The sequence below is a fragment of the Engystomops pustulosus genome, chromosome 2 (genome assembly GCF_040894005.1).
Source record: "Engystomops pustulosus chromosome 2, aEngPut4.maternal, whole genome shotgun sequence".
NCBI classification, from domain to species: domain Eukaryota; kingdom Metazoa; phylum Chordata; class Amphibia; order Anura; family Leptodactylidae; genus Engystomops; species Engystomops pustulosus.
In genome coordinates this window covers 28,042,885-28,057,192 of record NC_092412.1, presented here as the reverse complement: position 1 = coordinate 28,057,192, position 14,308 = coordinate 28,042,885, and the positions used below count along the sequence as shown (strand labels likewise).

General features: G+C 43.5%; 1 protein-coding gene across 8 annotated transcripts in view; it reads right to left on the bottom strand.

Annotated features, from left to right (window-relative positions):
* FAT3 (FAT atypical cadherin 3) overlaps nucleotides 1-14,308 on the bottom strand; it is a 430,787-nt gene that overhangs the window by 73,435 nt on the left and 343,044 nt on the right. For all 8 annotated transcript variants that reach the window (XM_072134102.1, XM_072134101.1, XM_072134104.1 and 5 more), the window contains 2 exons: nucleotides 3,741-4,016; nucleotides 2,754-2,964 (listed from right to left, as the gene is read on the bottom strand). In XM_072134102.1, coding sequence (XP_071990203.1) covers nucleotides 2,754-2,964; nucleotides 3,741-4,016 — 487 coding nt within the window. The remainder of the gene's footprint in view (nucleotides 1-2,753; nucleotides 2,965-3,740; nucleotides 4,017-14,308) is intronic.

The following is a 14,308-nucleotide window of genomic DNA, read 5'->3' as shown; positions in this document are numbered from 1 at the left end:
TAGATAGATAGATATGAGATAGATATGAGATAGATATGAGATAGATATGAGATAGATAGATAGATAGATAGATAGATAGATAGATAGATAGATAGATATGAGATAGATAGATAGATAGATAGATAGATATGAGATAGATAGATATGAGATAGATAGATAGATAGATATGATAAATAGATATGAGATATATAGATAGATAGATAGAGAGATAGATAAATACATAGATAGATAGATAGATAGATAGATAGATAGATAGATAGATAGATAATTCTACAGTGAGCCCCCAGAGATGGGGTAACACCATGGATGTGTGTACCTGGCTGTGGAATATGTTGGTGCTATGTATAAGTGATAGTAAGTGATTATATGATGTTGGGATGTGAGCTGTGTAGTGATGCACCGGTAGTACACAGCTGACTGCCGGTGGGGGGTGTATGTGATGTATTAGTCATGTACAGTAATATGGCCTCCAGGCGCTCAGTGTAAACACATAATCAGTGATATCCTTGGCTCCGGCTGCAGACTGCAATCCGTGTAATGAATCTACCTTACATCCAGAGGTAATAATGTCAGGTACAGAGCCGCACACCCCACCACCCACCACTGATATGTGCATGTAGATAACCCTCAGCTGTCACCCACCAGGGGATATGAGGGTCAGGTATAATCCCTGCTGTATAAGAAGGACCGGTGCACCCAGAATACATGGGGGTAACCACCAGCTGTAAAAGGGCCTGGACCGGGTCTTTGTTTAAGGGATTTCTGGCAACCACGGTTCTCCTTTTTATTATTTCCATACATTTTAAGTATGTGGTCATAGCTGTCAAAACTAGAAAGTTCCAGAGGCTCTAAGAGACAGGGAAAGCTCTGGATTCCTGGAAGAATTGGAAAATCTGCCAGACACTGTGTACTGTGTTGTGTACTAAGGGCCCCTGCTCTCGTAATCCCTTTATGGCCCCGCTCTAGTCATCTCTCTAGGGCCCCCGCTCTCGTAATCCCTTTATGGCCCCTGCTCTAGTCATCTCTCTAGGGCCCCTGCTCTAGTTATCTCTCTAGGGCCCCTGCTCTAGTCATCTCTTTAGGGCCCCTGCTCTAGTCATCTCTTTAGGGCCCCTGCTCTAGTCATCTCTCTAGGGCCCCTGCTCTAGTTATCTCTCTAGGGCCCCTGCTCTAGTCATCTCTCTAGGGCCCCTGCTCTAGTCATCTCTCTAGGGCCCCTGCTCTAGTTATCTCTCTAGGGCCCCTGCTCTAGTCATCTCTCTAGGGCCCCTGCTCTAGTCATCTCTCTAGGGCCCCTGCTCTAGTCATCTCTCTAGGGCCCCTGCTCTAGTCATCCCTCTAGGGCCCCTGCTCTAGTCATCCCTCTAGGGCCCCTGCTCTCGTAATCCCTTTATGGCCCCGCTCTTGTCATCTCTCTAGGGCCCCTGCTCTAGTCATCTCTCTAGGGCCCCTGCTCTAGTCATCTCTTTAGGGCCCCTGCTCTAGTCATCTCTTTAGGGCCCCTGCTCTAGTCATCTCTCTAGGGCCCCTGCTCTCGTAATCCCTTTATGGCCCCGCTCTAGTCATCTCTCTAGGGCCCCTGCTCTAGTCATATCTCTAGGGCCCCTGCTCTCGTAAGCCCTTTATGGCCCCGCTCTTGTCTTCTCTATAGAGCCCCCCCCTCTAGTCATCTCTCTAGGGCCCCTGCTCTAGTCATCTCTCTAGGGCCCCTGCTCTAGTCATCTCTCTAGGGCCCCTGCTCTAGTCATCTCTCTAGGGCCCCTGCTCTAGTCATCTCTCTAGGCCCCTGCTCTAGTCATCTCTCTAGGCCCCTGCTCTGGTCATCTCTCTAGGGCCCCTGCTCTAGTCATCCCTCTAGGGCCCCTGCTCTAGTCATCTCTCTAGGGCCCCTGCTCTAGTCATCTCTCTAGGGCCCCTGCTCTAGTCATCTCTCTAGGGCCCCTGCTCTAGTTATCTCTCTAGACCCCTGCTCAATCATCTCTCTAGGGCCCCTGCTCAATCATCTCTCTAGGGCCCCTGCTCTAGTCATCTCTCTAGGGCCCCTGCTCTAGTCATCTCTCTAGGCCCCTGCTCTAGTTATGTGTCTATGGCCTGTCCTCTATTAATCTGTCTATGGTCCCTATTTCAGTCAACCCTCTAGGACCCCAGCTCAAATCATCTCTCTTGGGTCCCTGCTCCAGTTATCTCTCAAGGGCCCCTGGTTCAGTTGTATCGCTTGGTCCCTTGCTCTAGTTTGCATCTGTTGCCCCTCTTTTCATCCTCAGGTGTCCCTGGATCTGGTGTTGTCTGTTCCATGTAATCAATACTCAATAGCACTCAATGGCATAATTTCCCCATCAGACACCATCTCCAGGTGCTCTCTTCTCTACATATTTCCCCAACCCCGTTTACTGCCGTTGCACCAGGTGTTCTTCCAGAACCCCCATTGCACCCATTCCTAGTCAGTGCTATAGTACCCCTTGTACAACTCTGTTTCCGACCTGTGACTCTGTATATTGATTCCGTCCATCTGCCTGCCATGATCTCCAGCTTGTATCTTGGACTTGCTTGCTCTGACCTTAGCCTATCTATGACTATTCTTTTGTATAAGCCCATGCCCAGTATCTAATGAACTTCAGTATTGGGACTAATCTGAGAGGTGTCCTTCTGGGGATCCTTTAGCAGTGCAGTCTAGGCCAAGCAGGTTTGGTGGTAAATACTGTCCACAGTCCATTACAGTATCTTTACTGTAATAACATCTATGCAGCCAGTACCTGTTTCTATAGAATATATAAGCTCAGCATTCTCTCCTTTGTCCCGATCCAGTGCAGTGACCTGTATGACGGCCGAGCCAATGGCGGCAGATTCGAACACAGAGGCTTCATACAGCGGACTGGTGAAATATGGGCTGTGGTCATTGGCGTCCTCCACAATAATTGTAACTCGAGCCAGGTTCCGTCTGTACGGGAATTCCTGATCCTTGACCTTTCAGAAAGAACGGAGAAGAGATTGTGAATTATTCATACGCCGAGCTTTGTTTTATCAATGAGCATAGCCGAGGCATTGGGTCAGGGTAACGTATGAGGAGCCAGTCAAAATATGCACAGATGTGAGCTGACCTGCCGCTCCTGGGATCCGTGGCCTATTAAAGGGGAAATATCACATTTGGAATAAATATTTTGACATGAGGAACTGAATGATTTCCTTATGAATGTGCTCCGACGAACAGGATCGGAAATTCAGCACCAATTAGTTTATAAATACGGAGCACAAAATTCCCTGCAGTGATAAGAAACCTCAATATTTCATCAGTTTCCTGTAAACTTTCATGCTGCCCCTACTGGTGCACTGGGGTACCCAAAATATTATGGTGGAGATCACCTTTAATATTGGAAATATGTACAGGCGGTCCCCTACTTAAGAACACTTGACTTACATACGACCCCTAGTTACATACGGACCCCTGGATATTGGTATTTTATTGTACTTTAGTCCTAGACTACAATAATCAGCTATAACAGTTATAACAGGCGTCTGTAATGAAGCTTTAGTGTTAATATTGATTCTTATGACAACTCAACATTTTTAAAATCCAATTGTCACAGAGACCAAAAAAGTTCTGGCTGGGGTTACAATGATAAAATATACAGTTCCGTCTTACATACAAACTCAACTTAAGAACAAACCTACAGACCCTATCTTGTATGTAACCCGGGGACTGCCTGTAGTTAGAAGTTACAGTCCATTTCTATCTGTCTTACCATGACGGTGAGGCTGTGATGGGCCTGGGTCTCGTGGTCTAGCCTCTCTGCTGTATACAGGGTTCCTGTGCTGGGATCTATCCGGAACTTTCTCATACTGTTGGGGTCGATGCTGCTGTGGATGATGTAGCTCAGCTTGTGGTTCTCGTCTTTGTCGGTGGCCCTTATCTGTAAGATTTCGGTGTCAGGGAGGACATCTTCCGAGATAACCGCGTCATAAGTCGTCTGGGAGAACTCCGGACCATTGTCGTTGTTGTCGAGGACTCGAATAAGGACCTGTAGGAAGTAGAGAGAAGAATGAAATGTGAACATGAATCTACAGATGGCAGGTGGTAGACCCTACATGCCATCCACCTTGTAAGTGCACTCCTATATTGATCTATAAACGGCACAAGGGCTTGGCAACACCAAGTTTGTATAGACTTTTATGATATTCTACTTTGTAGGGTCTTCAACCACTAGCAGTGGTGGGTAAACTGGTTTTAAAGAAAAATAGTTTTAGGCACTGGGGCACATTTATCATAAGTGCCCCAGCACCAGCTGTGGCTCCCGATCCTGACAGTTCCTGGACCTGGGGCCGCTCTGTGCCGGCAGGATAGTTCAACACCGGATTTGACCTGGCATAGAACTGGTCCATAGCCCACGCCCGAAAGGGCGTAGACTACAGGCAGTGTGCAGAAACTCTCCGCACTGGCCCCCTCAACAGCCGTGAGCGCCACTTTTCACACCCCTCCACACCCACGCGGTGGTGGCGTTATGGGGGAAATAGATTTAGGTAAGAATAGTTTTCAGTAATACAATCCTTGATAAATGTGGCCCATTGTCTTATAGCAGATAAGGGAGAACTGGTGCACAGTACCCCAGCATAGGATGCAATCCCCACCCCCCTTTGCATTTCTCAATTCATTTGGCAGGGGTTTCTACAAAGGGTCCGACCTTGCATAGAAAAGCGATTTAGCCTGTGCCAGTAACTGGTGCAAAGTATGGGTAGTGCAGCGGCTTGGGGCAGGAACTGAGGCGCTGGCTGTGTCCCCTTTCACACTGAGGGTGGATGTAGTGTAGTGGAACGAATTAAGTGCAGTGCCTATGCGTACGCAAGGAATTGCACCTACTTCCGAGCTTGTAATCTGGGATTCTGAGGCACAAGCTCTAATAAATCTTCCCTATAGGCCGCATTCAGACGACTACTGTAGGGACATACAGATAAATGTGCTCACTGTACCGTGCCATTGCCGCAAAAAAGATAGAGGCTGCAGCCGTAAGATCGGCCATGTGGCACCTTTTCCTACAAAGAGGGGAGGATTGAGCAGCGCTCAACCTTCCTCCTCTCCATCGTGCGAGCACACATTCGTGAGAATGCACCCATAGTGTGAAGAAAAAATGAATGCAAAACAATTTTGCAAACTCTGGGTCTTGTAAAACATTTTTAAAAATAAAACATAGATGATAGATATGAGCTGGATAGATGATGCATGGAAGGATAGATAGATGATAGATTTGGGATGGATAAATGATGGATGGATAGATAGATGATAGATATGGGGTGGATAGATGATGGATGGATGGATGGATAGATAGATGATAGATTTGGGATGGATAGATGATGGATTGATAGATAGATAGATGATAGATATGGGATGGATAGATGATGGATTGATAGATAGATAGATGATAGATATGGGATGGATAGATGATGGATGGATGGATGGATGGATAGATAGATAGATAGATTTGGGATGGATAGATGATGGATTGATAGATAGATTATAGATATGGGATGGATAGATGATGGATGGATGGATGGATAGATAGATGATAGATTTGGGATGGATAGATGATGGATTGATAGATAGATAGATGATAGATATGGGATGGATAGATGATGGATTGATAGATAGATGATAGATATGGGATGGATAGATGATGGATTGATAGATAGATGATAGATTTGGGATGGATAGATGATGGATTGATAGATAGATAGATAGATAGATGATAGATATGGGATGGATAGATGATGGATTGATAGATAGATGATAGATATGGGATGGATAGATGATGGATTGATAGATAGATGATAGATTTGGGATGGATAGATGATGGATTGATAGATAGATTATAGATATGGGATGGATAGATGATGGATGAATGGATAGATAGATAGATAGATAGATAGATACGGAATGGATAGATGATGGATTGATAGATAGATGATAGATATGGAATGGATAGATGATGGATGGTTGGGTGGATGCTATGGACAGATAGATGATAGATAGATTTGACATACATAGATAGATGATAGATATGGGATGGATGGATAGATAGATGATAGATATGGAATGGATAGATGATGGATGGTTGGGTGGATGCTATGGACAGATAGATGATAGATAGATTTGACATACATAGATAGATGATAGATATGGGATGGATGGATAGATAGATGATAGATTTGGGATGGATAAATGATGGATGGATAGATGATAGATTTGGGATGGATAGATGATAGATTTGGGATGGATAGATGATAGATATGGGATGGATAGATGGTGAATGGATGGATGGATAGATAATAGATATGGGGTGGATAGATGATGGATGGATGGATGGATAGATAGATGATAGATTTGGGATGGATAGATGATGGATTGATAGATAGATAGATAGATAGATAGATAGATAGATAGATAGATAGATAGATAGATAGATAGATGATAGATATGGGATGGATAGATGATGGATGGATAGATAGATGATAGATTTGGGATGGATAGATGATGGATGGATAGATAGATGATAGATATGGGATGGATAGATGATGGATTGATAGATAGATGATAGATATGGGATGGATAGATGATGGATGGATGGATGGATGGATAGATGGATAGATAGATTTGGGATGGATAGATGATGGATTGATAGATAGATTATAGATATGGGATGGATAGATGATGGATTGATAGATAGATGATAGATATGGAATGGATAGATGATGGATGGTTGGGTGGATGCTGTGGACAGATAGATGATAGATAGATTTGACATACATAGATAGATAGATGATAGATATGGGATGGATAGATGATGGATGGATGGATAGATAGATGATAGATTTGGGATGGATAGATGATGGATGAATAGATAGATGATAGATATGGGATGGATAGATGATGGATGGATAGATAGATGATAGATATGGGATGGATAGATGATGGATGGATAGATAGATGATAGATATGGGATGGATAGATGATGGATGGATAGATAGATGATAGATATGGGATGGATAGATGATGGATGGATGGATAGATAGATAGATGATAGATATGGGATGGATAGATGATGGATGGATAGATAGATGATAGATATGGGATGGATAGATGATGGATTGATAGATAGATGATAGATATGGGATGGATAGATGATGGATGGTTGGGTGGATGCTGTGGACAGATAGATGATAGATAGATTTGACATACATAGATAGATAGGTAGAGATAGATAGATAGATAAACACTAGTGTGAACAAAGCTTTAATGATCTCCTCTAGATTCAGCACCACTGCCCCTCACACCCCCCTCTCCCCTAATACTTGAAGATCGTTCTCTGCAATGTGTCTGCTTCATCTGTACTCAGGTCACGTCCCGTCTTACTCGCCTGAATTTCCCACACTTACAAAAGTTTTAACAAAAGGATCTCTTGGTCCAGTAGTTACACAAATGAAAGACGTTATGGGCTGATACTCGAGCTGGCAATTAAGGAGGCGCACAAAGAAGAAACCATCAACATACAGAGAAGAAGCGGCTCCATCACTGTAACACCGGCCACAATGATACAATGCAGAGATGAGATGGCGCTGTGTTATACAATATTTTTTGTACAGTGTTGTGCACTTAGCGCCAGCATGTGATAATTGTCTCCCAAAGTCTAGTCTTTGGATCCTGTCAATTTTAGTCTGTCTATGTCGCAGGTAACCCACTAGTTGTCATCCAGCTTTCCTAAAAGTCCTTAAAGGGGATGTCCAGAGGCTGAGAAACATGGATGCTTTCTTCCAAAAACAGCACCAGACCTGACCATGGTTTGTGTTGGTATTGCAACTAACCTCCACTCAGCTCTATACAGCCCGAGCTGCAATAATTGCTACAATAATCTGGGATTATACTGCATCATGTGAACAGAACCTAAATCACCATTCAGCGTTCTTAACAAAAAAACGGAGCAATCGGGGCAGAAAGAGTTACACAACAAACTCAGCTCTGCTACATCTGTACATAAGTGATTTACCAGATCCAGCTTATTAAGACGTTCCCCCTGGTCGCTCCGGGATGTAGCCGCTCACCGCCAGCCCTTGTGTCTGTACGTGCGCTGCACAATTAGTTCCCTCTAGGTTTGATTATTTTCTTGAGCCCCTTCAGTTTGGTCTCAGGACCCCCCCTGGGGGCACTTTAATTGTTCCAGTTGCCAGTGTGATTGGGAAGTAGGTCTGTTTTGTGTTGACTCAGTTTTCTAGTTTATCTTTTGATGTTACCGCTCTGTATGGGATCACTGGCGCTCGGCACTTATAGCCACAAATCCCTGAATTCTCTCGATTTACACCACTAAAAATTCAAATATCGAATATGGAAATATATCAAGTCACGAGTCATTTCATTGACATCTGGCAGCTTAGACGTAGTGTGGGATAGCACAGCTGAACATGGTTACTAGAATGTTCTATTCTTAGATATTAGGATACTAATATATTCTACATAGAATCATCAGGTTTCCTTCATAGACTTCAAAATCTCAGATGTCTGTCACTGCCACTAGGGGGCAGATCTGTATGCAGCCCTTGAGAGATTTGTGTACCCTTGTATACAGATGAGCCCATATCTACTTGTATACAATATAAATGTATTATAGATGTTTCACTTATATATAGTAAGTCTCCTTCCATAGATAGATAGATGTATCAGATGGACAGAACGTTAGGCTATAAGAGATACTTCGAAAAATTGATATAAAGTGGCAGATGTATTACTTGATTTTGTTGTTGTTCTAGCGACTTTTTATATTGCCGCAGTACTTTTGCGCCAGTTTTGCGACTCAACAGCCAAACTAGCGACTCATCAAAAATAACCAATTTTTCATATCTATCCAGATGCAAAAACACTCTATCCCGAAGGTGGTGTAAAAAGTAGTTCCGGGCACTAAGTCTGTCTACAAATCCGACCGCATCCTAACAATTACAAACCGCTTGCCACCGAAGTGTCCAGTGTTTGCTTTAGAAATGGCCTAAATGTATCCAAACCGGTGAAAATCCGATTGTTCGATCCATACTTTATCCGTTTTGTTCCCCATGCTTTTCCACAATTTTTCTTTAAAGTTTTATCTTCTCGATATGAATTATTGTATTATCCTTATGGTGGTCAACATCCCTTTTTTTTAGGAACCAGATTTTGAGATAGATAGACAGATTATATGTATAAATTATATATTATATATAGATAGGTATATGATATATCTTAGATGATAGATAGATGGATGACTTTCTAGCCTATGAATGTATTTCTTTGAGATGTAAACAAATGTCTTATTTCACCTGCTTTGTGCTAACAAAATTACGGCGCCCACCAGAGTCCTGTAGTAAATGACAGACAATTCATCCCATCCGCATCTCAGATTTAAGGTAAAATTGAATGTAGAGCTCCTTCTGATCCGGGGTTACTGGCGGTTACAGTCGCGGGACATTGATTGATGTCCTCCATTAAATGTCACACAAGGTTAGGTAGAACATACACCTCACATTGTAGCTGGGTACGGTGACACAGTGTGATATGTCACATCCTACGCATTGTGTCAAGGAACATCGAGCGTGAATTTATAGAACTAAGTGGACAGAAACCAAAGGAAGGTACATGTATTTTTACTTTGGGATGAATATCTTAAAAATCCCATACATTGTTTCAGGGTTTGAGGTCAAAAATGGTTAGAGATCTGCCCTGACTAAGGACACTTCCTTTATCTTAGAAGATACCAGATGACACAATCTTCTCTAAAGGGAAGGACTACTTTAAGGAGATGTATAGTTATGCTTATGGACTGTGTCAAACAGACCTCAGGCAGTAAATGGAAAATCATTGCGTTGATGAACAATAGTGTTTGGGTAGATTGTTCTTATGGTCAGACCGGTCTACAGAGGACTGTCCAGTCAGCCGTCATAGTCCACAACATGGAACCCAAAGGTGTATATGTAGGTGGCTTTAGAACCAAACACTGGTCAAAAGGGTCTATTTATTTTGGCATCATATAGTAATAATTAGGGTACTCGAAACGGCTCGTTGCTCGGACGAGTACTTCGCCCACTTGAGAACTGCTTGAGTCAAGGCAAATTGTCTTCTGATATGTTAGCATATGTATGGAAACATCTGCAATGTGTTCTTCAGTGAAGAGCACATTGCAGATGTTTCCAATGGGCAGTTCATCAATGAGGGGAGGCTGCTGGGCATAACATTATACGAGAGAGGCTGCTGGGCAATTCATTAGTGAGGGGAGGCTGCTGGGCTTCACATTATACAAGAGAGGATGCTGGGCATCTCATTAGTGAGGGGAGGATGCTGGGCAGTTCATTAATGAGGTGAGGCTGCTGGGAATTTTAGTAGTAGGGGAGGTTGCTAGGCAGTTCATTAGTGACAGGAGGCTGTCCATGCTAGCCATTTTATTATTTGGAGAGGTGGCTGGGCATTTCAATAGTGAGGGGAGGCTGTGCCTGATGCATTTCCCACCCTACACTTATCCTGGAGTCAGTATGTTTGCCAGTTTTTGTGGTAAAATGAGGTGCCATGGCTTATATTTGGGTCAGCGTATAGTCGAGTAAATATGGTAGTTGGATTGCTCTCTAAATCTCTTCCCTTCCACATTCCCTGAAATCTACACCAGTCAATCACACAACATATTTTAACTCATCTTCTCTTTCCGGTGAAATATTTGGGCCTGAAAAAGGATTTTCCCGATAAGAGATGTCCATTTAAAGGGCTGACACAATGTAATACATCAAAGAATAATTGCGCTGTTTGTCTCCGACATGTGTCTCGGAAAAAGAGCTGAATTAACAGACACAGAGCAGGACAAGCGATAATGAAAAAGGTTTATTGACGGCAGAGGCAGCTCGGATACCTTGGGGATAATCAGGGAGATCTGGGCAGAGGAGTTGGCATAGATTTAGCTAACTAGCTGCTGCTCATATCTCACATGGATCTCACCCCGGCTCCTCGACAAAGCAAAGTCTCTTCATTAGCTCAATGCAGACTGACGCATAAACATCACATCGGAGATTCTCACCGTTCTGACCACTTAGACACTTAATTAAATAACAAAATACTGAGGATTCTTTTTTACCGTTAAGGATGTACAATAGTCAGGGCCGGATTAAGTTAGGTGGAGGCAAAATTTGGTTGGGGGCCCGTATTGAATGTAGACCAGAGAGTGAAAGTTGTCACTCCGCATGCAGCATAGCTCCAGAAAAACATCACTCCCTGAGCTTACTGTTGGACACTGTTGGTGGGGGCCACCTCATGAGTCGAGTGGCCCCTACAACCTAGAATGAGTTAAATGGGATTGGTGTGGCACTTAGGACAGGAGGAAGACTGATCTAGCAGTTTGGAAAGAGCAGGATTCGTCTGGCACTTAGGACACAAGAAGGAGTGGTCTGGCACTTAGGACAAAAGAAGGAGTGGTCTGGCACTTAGGACACAAGAAGGAGTGGTCTGGCACTTAGGACACAAGAAGGAGTGGTCTGGCACTTAGGACTCAAGAAGGAGTGGTCTGGCACTTAAAACACAAGGAGTGGTTTGGCACTTAGGACACAAGGAGTGGCCTGGCACTTTGGACACAAGAAGGAGTGGTCTGGCACTTAGGACACAAGAAGGAGTGGTCTGGCACTTAGGACACAAGAAGGAGTGGTCTGGCACTTAGGACACAAGAAGGAGTAGTCTGGCACTTAGGACACAAGAAGGAGGGGTCTGGCACTTAGGACTCAAGAAGGAGTGGTCTGGCACTTAGGACACAAGGAGTGGTCTGGCACTTAGGACACAAGAAGGAGTGGTCTGGCACTTAGGACACAAGAAGGAGTGGTCTGGCACTTAGGACACAAGAAGGAGTGGTCTGGCACTTAGGACACAAGAAGGAGTGGTCTGGCACTTAGGACACAAGGAGTGGTCTGGCACTTAGGACACAAGGAGTAGTCTGGCACTTAGGACACAAGAAGGAGTGGTCTGGCACTTAGGACACAAGAAGGAGTGGTCTGGCACTTAGGACACAAGAAGGAGTGGTCTGGCACTTAGGACACAAGAAGGAGTGGTCTGGCACTTGCGAAAGAAGGAGGAGTATTCTGGCACTTAAATAATAAAGAGTGGTCTGTTATAAAACATGGATATATAGCCTGGATAGAATTGGGTCAGCTAAATATATTCCATGATGGGAACCACGGTGGCTCAGTGGTTAGGACTACAGCTTTGCAGCACTGGGGTCCTGGGTTCAAGTCCCATCCAGGTCAAAATCTGCAAAGAGTTTATATGTTCTCTCCGTGTTTGCGTGGGTTTCCTCTAGTTTCCTCCCACACTCCAAAACATACTTATAGATTGATTCGATTGTGAGCCCCATGGGGACAGTGATTGTTTTGGCAAGCTCTATGCTGCACTGCGTAATCTGTGTGCGCTATATAATAAAGGAATTATTATTATTAGTGAATGTTGCCACCAGAATTGAGTTTCTTGCCCCACATCAGATCACAGCACTTTACCCTAGGACTGACTATAATCTGTCTGCAGCCGGCATCTATAGCGGTACATATGAATGGAAGAAATAACCCCGTTGCAGTTATCCAATGACGGCTGCGCTGCCGATTCTCACATTATGCTGCCACTTAGTTTTTTAAAGATAATTTAACAGCTTAATTGTCATCCATAAAGTAATAATGTATCCATCGCCATAGTTCAGCATGAACGCAAATACTTAACCTCAGCCTACCCCACATTTAATATCACCAATAAAGAGAAGCAGAGGGGAACAAAGGACTCACTTTTCCTGTACGATGACTCGGATAAAAAGCCTGTAATGTGCCATTTAATGAATGTAACAGGCGGTGGTATACAAAATGAACCGATGGGATCCTAACTGCACACATATGGAGAATATCAGATGTGTGGAGTTAGAATCTAAATGAAAGTTTACAAAGTTTGGGGTAGTTCCTTGCACAAAGGCATCCCAGAAACATTTTAATGTGTCGGTGGGGGTAGCACTGTGATGTCATAGTCTAACTATGTGACATCACTTGTTCTAGACTATACTACTAGTATAAGATTCCATTAATTTGAAAGAATAAGGATCCCTGTAATGATGTAGCATTTCCCATTAAACTTTTGTTTATCTTACTGGGAAAACTCTTTTCTTTTTTGGGGAAAACCTTCTTAAAGGGGTTTTTCAACTTTGTTAATCTTATGGATATCCAATAGCATTGTGACTGGTTATAGTAAATAAGAGAGTACTCTTATGGGTACCAAAAAATGTTTAAAGAACAAGGAACATTGTTCAGTGGCTCAGTGAGAATTGGATTTTTATCTATGAGGAAGTGATGTCATAATTCAACTGTATTACATCACTTCCTAGTTGTTCTTCTAGCCAAATATAACTACTAGGAGGCGTTTTATGGTCAACATTGCACTGTACAGTACTGTAGATCTTATCTGATGTACCAATTCCATCCCAACAAAGTATAAGAAGATTTCAGTAATGAAACAGTTGGCAATAGAAGCTGCAACACAATGGAGCTCGTGCGGAGCGCATTTTCGTCGTGTTTCTGGGCGATTTCTGATTAGCGCCGCATTTAACAGGGGTTTTTGGCGCACGCTATTGGATTTTGGCGCATCGCCGCCGGCTTTCACACGACACATATTGGGGGGGCGGGCCGTCGGACAATCCGACGGATTCGGACAACACGCAGGATTTAACATTGTAAATTGTGTCGCAAGACAAGCACTTACATGCACCGGGAAGAAGAAGGTGAACTCCGGCGGACCTCAGCGGGGAAGCGACATATGCAGGATCTCCGGCGCACAATGTTGCTGAATCGCGCCGGACTTCATCTTCCTCGGACCGTCCAGATCGGGGATCGCGACAGGACCGGGTAAGTAAATGTGCCCCATTGTCCATAACATCTCTGCTCAATGTGGAGATCATACAGCAAAACAGTTAGTCATTCACTCCTCCGCATTAGCATTTGCTCTCGTCTTCCTGTAGAGTTTCTATATTTTAAGGGTCATTTAATATCCGTTATGTAATTGAATGTGCAGACTCCAGAGATCCCTCGAGAATCGCTGAACTAAACTCTTACATTGGAAATTAGTGAGAAGACTGGTACATTGTGTCTCATACCTACTCAGTGTTTTTTGTACCTTAAAGGGGAATTTCCTTATGTTAAAAACAGCCCCCATGGGTCCTCATAATAAGTCCTTCTCTTTAATAATTTATAATTATATAGTTTTTATGCTGGATAAGAAAAACAGGGTTGATTTCTTCCAGAATAC